This window comes from Entamoeba nuttalli (genome assembly GCF_000257125.1).
Source record: "Entamoeba nuttalli P19 unplaced genomic scaffold asmbl_9007, whole genome shotgun sequence".
NCBI classification, from domain to species: Eukaryota; Evosea; order Mastigamoebida; family Endamoebidae; genus Entamoeba; species Entamoeba nuttalli.
The window spans coordinates 1-7,101 of NW_008579408.1; the positions used below are offsets into that span (position 1 = coordinate 1).

The following is a 7,101-nucleotide window of genomic DNA, read 5'->3' on the forward strand; positions in this document are numbered from 1 at the left end:
AATTGCTTAATTTAAATTTTACAAAATAATTTGATATTTATAACAAAAATAAATCAAATTAAACAAAATTATAATTTTTTTAAGGTTTTAAAAGTTTTTTTTTTTAGAAGATGTTGAGAAAATTTTAGAATTATATTTTGGAAAAAGAACCTTCTAGTATTTATGTGTTGAAAATGGAGTGTGAAATAATAATAGAGAAGATAATGAATAAACAATTTTTAGTCTAAAGAAAATTCAATGATTAACATATCTATTAAATAGTGTTTTTATTTTTTTTTGTTTTTAGAAATGTTGAAATGAACTGCAAAAAGAAAATATCAATTTGAGAGATGTCTGGGGAGATAGATCAGAAGAACCCAGTTAATGTTTGATTCATTTTTTTAAAGAAAAATAATACTTTTAATAAATAAAAAATTTATGAACTAGGGAATCAAAAGTGGTGTAAAGAAAGTTTGATACTTATAAAAGAAGGTTTTTGTAAAATTTATTTAAGAAAGTCAACTCACAAGAGTAGAATTTATGTACCCGTCCAAAGTCGTTAATGCAATCAGGGGTTTATCCAATATCATCTGTTTCATTAACAAAGAAAAAAATTGGGAAAATTAACAAAATTGGTTCAGGCTTTTTTCATCATAATTCAAGTTCAGATATACTTTGTTCTAAAGTTGAAACAAATATACAGTCTTTAATTAAAAGAAGTCTTCAAAGTTATCAAGAAAATGAAAAAACATTCAAAGATATTCCTGTTGTTGTTCACCAACTTATGGTTTTCATTTATCACCAATCTACTAATAAATTAAATTATCTTACAGAAAGAAAATTAGGTGAATTTCCATTACATTGGGATGGATTTAATAAAAAAGATGTAGAAATTGTTAAAAGCTATTCGTTATTAAAATGTAGAAACAAAACTATTAAAGAGTTGATTCAATTAGGATTTACTGAACAAGATTCTTTGACAATAAAAGAAGAATGTAAGAGTGTTGGAGATAATTATTTTACATTATTAAATACAAATGGAAATATTTCAAATGAAGACTTTGTTCGTCTTATTTCAACTAGTCAGAAATATTCATTAGGAGAATTACCAGTATTAGTTAGAGATAAAGATACACACTTTGCTTTTGTGTTACTTAAATACTTCTTTTTATGTCTTCCTAAACCAATGATTAATGATAGTGTATTAAAAGTTTTTGAAATGGGATTATCAATGAAGAATAAATTAGGTATTGAAAGGGTAAGGAATTATTTAATGGGAGAGATAGAAAATATTATGTTAAGTATGAATGAAGATTCTCCATGTGCATTTTTATTATTTAAAGAAATGATTTTATTTATGAGAGCATTTGTTGAACAAAATGGATTAAATGGACAAGAGAAAGAAGAATTATATCTTTGTTATTTTAATGCAATGTTACAAAATAATTCTTTTAAAAAAGAATTTCTTCCTTTAGTTGATTTAATGTTTTTTGAACAAAGATATAATAGAGATATTAATGAACTATTTCCTTATGAGAAGGAAGTTGTAATTAAAAAATATGAATTTGCGTTTTGTCCATTATTTTGTGTTGGATTAACAGAAGAATTTGATACTAATGATGCAGTTCCAGGATCAGTTTATTTTACATCACATAGAATTATATTTATGCCAGATTCTCAATTAAACCAAAGAGAATTAAATGTTTTAAAATATTTAGGATGTAGTTCTATTTGTAATATTCTTGGAGTTCAAGTTAGTCAAAATGAACATTCTCATTGTTTACGTATTATTTGTAAAGACTTAAGAGTTTTATCTTTTAGAATTGTTGGACCTATTCAACCATATGAAGAAATGATTCAAAATATTATTCAACATTATAGATATCCAACTGAAACAGAATATTTATATTGTACATCAACAATTAATAATGTTATTATTAATGAAGTAAAAAGAATGGGAATAGAAGGACATATTGAATCAATTAATATGATGAGTGTTAATGTTCCAATCTGTCAAGAAGTATATCATATTAATGAAAAAGATTTAAAGGCTGTTATTTGTTATCAACATAGTAATGGAAGTCAATTAATAAGATTTCCATTATTAAAGAATGTATATGCAGATACTGTATTATCAAGTTCTACAATTAAAATGAAAGAGGGATATCAATTTACTATTTCTAAATATGACATTATTGGAGAACATGAAATTAGTGAAATGGTAAATAAAATTCAAGAATTACTTCCAACTGTTAATACAAAAAATAATCAAAATATATCATATTTATTTGAAGCTTCAAACAGAATTAGTGATGAAATAAGAACTACATTAGATTATACTTTTAGATTAGTTAAACAAATTACTACAAAACAAATTCACTTAATTCTTATTTCAAATAAAAATTGTGAAAAAGGGTTATGTGTTTTGAGTGGATTAATTCAGTTAGTAGTTGATCCACATTATCGTACTATTAATGGGTTTATGGAATTAATACAAAAAGATTTCATTTCATTTTGTTTCTTTGAAAACGATGGATATGAATATTCAAATTATTTTATATTATTCTTACTTTGTATAAACTTTTTATATAGACAAAATAATTATGCTTTTGAGTTTGATGAACGTTTAATTCAATTAACATTCCATTCTATATTCTCTCACAGATTCTATGAATTTAATCATAGTCAAGTTAATTCAAAGAGTTCCTTTATTTCATTAGTTCAATATTATTCATCAGAATTTGTTAATCCATTATATCAACGCTCTAATGAATTATTAAAGAATGAACTTATTGAAGGAGATTATTGTGCATTAATTTATAAATGGTTAAATTATAGTAAAAAATGTACTAAAGTCTTTACAAGTGATATTTTATCAACAAAAAATATTGGACTTGGAATTTATTCATTCCCACCAATAGATATTTGTATTTCTTCATTTTCTACATTAAGAATATTAGATCTTAGTAGCAATCGTCTTAAAGATTTCCCTGTTGAATTACTTCAATTACCACAATTGATTGAATTAAATTTAAATGATAATGATATATTTTATATTACTCCTAGAATTTCTCAATTATCAAATTTAACTTCATTAAGTTTAGGGAATAATTGTTTAGTTAATTTACCTGAATTAAGTAATATTCCATTAAGAAAATTAGATCTTTCATCAAATGATTTTCCAAGAAATTTTCAATTTGAACTTGGAAATGATTTAGAATATTTTAATGGAAGTGAATTTCTTTCATATCCAACAATTCTTGGTTCATTACCTAATATTACTTCATTAAATTTTTCACATGTTAGATTTGATATACTCGATATTATTAATAATCCACCTCGTTCATTACAAGAATTGAAATTATCAGGATGTAGACTACCAATTATACCTGAAGAAATTACTAGACTAGCATTAACTGGATTAGATGTATCAGACAATTATATTAGTAAAATGAATTATTCATTTTTTAGTATGTCTTCTTTAAGAGTATTAAATATTTCATCAAATCATGTTAATGGAACAAATGCATTGTTTAAAACTATGAAACAATTGAAGGTTATTGCTAATAACGTTATTCCAAGAAAAACAAAATTATCTTTAATTTCAATTCCTTCACTTAAAACAATGAAACAAATGTGTAATGATGGTATTAGATTAATGGAATTAGAGTGTATTATTATCACTGGTAGTTTATTAAGAAAGGAAATATTTACTATATTACAAAAGAAATTTATAGAAGAAGGAAGTATTCAAATGAATGAAGAACATTCTCTAACATTTGAATTTATTGATAAAAAGAAAAAAGAAAAGAAAAGTTTAGTTATTATTGAAATGTCAATAGAACAATTACTTAATGACATATGGAGATTAAGAAGAAGTTTATTTATTGTTTGTAAACAAAACAAAGAAAGTTCTGAAGAAGAAGTTGTTTTAGAGTTATTAAAAATGATGGAGATTCATGGATATATTCATATTATTTGTAATGAAGAAATAAATGTAAAAGAATATATAAACGTTGATAACAATATGATGGATATTGAATATTATTGTTATATGGATAATAAAAAGAAGAAAACAATTACATGTTTATGGAATAAATTATTTAAACAAATAAACAAATTGGTTATTGAAGGAGATGAAAATTGTTTTAATTTATTAAATGAATTAAGTGGGTTGAGAATACCAGGATTTTGTCTTACAATAGGTAAAATTAAAGAAATTATTCAATGTCTTGGAATGAAAGAATGGCAAAAAGTATTAAATTGGCTTACTAGGAATGGATATTTATTAACTGATAATGATTTTAGAGATAAAAATCAGTTAGTTGAATTTAAGGATGACCAACAAGTTTTAGTTGATTGGGATCTATTTCCTTTAACTTCTAAGACTATACAAAAGAATTGTGATAAAAATGGATTTTTATGTGTTAATATATTTGAATTACTTGGAATTAAAAATGACACTATTAAATTTATCTTAAGACTTCTTGAGAAAAATGGATTTTTAATACAAATTACAAAAGATATTGTTAAACCATTCCGTTGTCAGAAACAATTTGAAAATGTTTTTAAATATTGTTCTGAACAATCTTCTCAGTTAAAAAAATATAGTCAAACAACAAGTAGTTCATCTGCATTATCTTCTAATGGAAGTTGGAGTTCTATTCCTATTATTGTTACTGAAAAAATAGAATTAAGTAATGTTATATTATATACTTTTCATGATTATAAAGATAGTTTTAATAAAGACATTTGGCCAGAACAACATTTAAGAAATGAAATAGAAATTGGTAGAGTTATAAAAATGAAAGTAATTAATTATAAAGCAATCAATTTAATTATTTCAATTCTTATGTTAAAATATACTGTTCATTCATATTGGAAAAATGGTGCTATTGTTATTGTACAAAAAGATAGAAATTTAGGAAAATTATATGTTCTTATAGAAGGAAAAAGATTATCAAAAACAATTGAAATAAGAATTAGAGGATTAATTAATGATGTAGAAATACCATTTTTAATGGTAAATACTATTAATACTATTTTTAATGAAATTAAAATTATTTGTCAACAAACTAATTGTAAAATAGAAAGGATTGACGCTTTATGTAATGAATGTTTATCTAAAGGAATTAAAACAGTTATTCCAAATGAAATTATTAAACAAAATATTAATTCTTTTATATATAATTTTAAATGGAAAGAACATGAAATTAATTCTGTTGCATGTTTATTAGATTTTATAATAGACAGTTTTCCAAAACATTGTATTGATTCATTAGATCAATATAATTTTATTAATGACATTGGTACTGGATCTAACTCTACTATTTCATTGTTTGAAAGAAAAGGTAACAAAGAACTTATGGTACTTAAATTAGGAAATATTGATTTTAGTGTTACTGGAATTAATAAAGAAACAACAGCCATTCAATTATTTACCTCTATATTAGAAGAATTTTTACGTGAAATTAACTTCATTAACTTCCCTTCTCATCAATCAATTGCTAAAATTTATGGATACTCTCTTTATCCATTATTTGTTACAATAGAATATTTTAATGGAGGCAGTTTGTACAGTCTTATTAATCAAAACCATTATGAATTTTCATTACATGAAAAAATTCAAATCGCAAAACAAATAGCAGAAGGAATTAACTTTCTTCATACTTATAAAATCCCTCTTATTCATTGTGATATTAAATCACCAAATGTACTTATTAAATTAGATAACAATAAATCATTTGTTAGCTGTGCTATAAGTGACTTTGGTGAAACAGTACCAGCGTATGCTTCAACTTCATCAAAAGTAGAATGTCCATATTGGCTTGCCCCAGAAGTTATTAGTGGAAATGCCTTCACTCAAAAAAGTGATGTCTATTCTTATGCTATTGTCCTTTGGGAACTTAGCACTAACAAGACACCATTCTCAGAATTTAAATTCTTTAGTGAAATTAGAGAAAAAGTGTTAATGGGATACAGACCAACTTTAAATGAAAAAATGACAATTTTTAATTCTCTCATTACACATTGTTGGAATGCAGACCAAACACTAAGACCAACAATGAAAGAAGTACTTGTTCAATTAGAGTCTATAACAGAATAAATCATGTCTTGTTTATTTGTTATGCTTTATTTTCACGATACAGAGAAATTTCAAAATCAATTCTTTTTTGTGGATAATATGGTGGTCTTCCATGAATAAATGGTACAACACAATCATAATTATCATACATTACTCCATAACTAAGATAATTATCATCTTTATGTTTAAACTGATGAGTGTTACAATAAACTGGACCTGATTCTACTTTACTAATTAGTTGTTTTAATAGTCCATTATGGTATGCATATTCTACTACTGCTTGGTCAGGACCAAATGTACTAATATCACATTTTTTATTTGTTTCTAATAAATTCCATATTATTTCCATATATTTTAACATTTGATAATATCCTCCTAATACAATTCCTGCATTAATAATCTCTTTTGTTGAATCTAAACCATCTAAATTCGGATAACATTCTTTATACCATTGTAAATTCTTTTGGTTATTCAAAAGCATAATTGAATTGCATCCTTCTTTAAACATAACAAGTTTACCATTTTCTGGAATATATTTAAATACATCACTTTGAAAATAAACATCCGAGACATCACAATGAATCACTCGATTGAATGTATGATTTTTAAGATACTCATAATATAGTTTTATTCGATAATTTGCAATATGAATTTTTGGTTTATCAAATTTTTCAATATTAATCCTTAATTTTTCTTTCATTTTATTAAAGAATTTGGTATTGTTTGTATATAAACTATGTTCAACAAATAAAACAATAGTGCTGTAGTACGTCTCTCGCCTCATATATGATATTGGTACTATTATACTGTCTAAATCAACACGACCTTCATCTGCAATAGATAATAAAATAACATCATTCTCACGTGCCATCCCTGTTTTTTCTTGTAAACATTCATGACGAGTATCGACAACAATAGTTTCTCTTCCTAATAACAACACAAACATAAAGCATACGACAAAAAAAAGTATAACCCATTTACACATGTGGTTAGTGACTTTATTTCTCATTTTTTTTCATTACAAGTTTTTTGTTTTT

At 24.3% G+C, this 7,101-nt stretch overlaps 2 protein-coding genes across 2 annotated transcripts; one reads left to right on the top strand and one right to left on the bottom strand.

The window, feature by feature from the left end:
• Positions 1-541: 541 nt before the first annotated feature.
• ENU1_191590 (protein kinase domain containing protein) lies at positions 542-6,085 on the top strand (the record flags this gene model as incomplete). Its single annotated transcript, XM_008861831.1, has 2 exons — positions 542-620; positions 717-6,085. 2 exons carry the CDS (start codon positions 542-544, stop codon positions 6,083-6,085), a joined length of 5,448 nt encoding a protein of 1,815 aa, XP_008860053.1.
• Positions 6,086-6,104: 19 nt separating this feature from the next.
• Positions 6,105-7,010, bottom strand: ENU1_191600 (hypothetical protein; the record flags this gene model as incomplete). The annotated part of the gene is made up of 1 exon (XM_008861832.1): positions 6,105-7,010. The coding sequence occupies one exon, from the start codon at positions 7,008-7,010 to the stop codon at positions 6,105-6,107; it is 906 nt and encodes a 301-aa protein (XP_008860054.1).
• Positions 7,011-7,101: the final 91 nt, after the last annotated feature.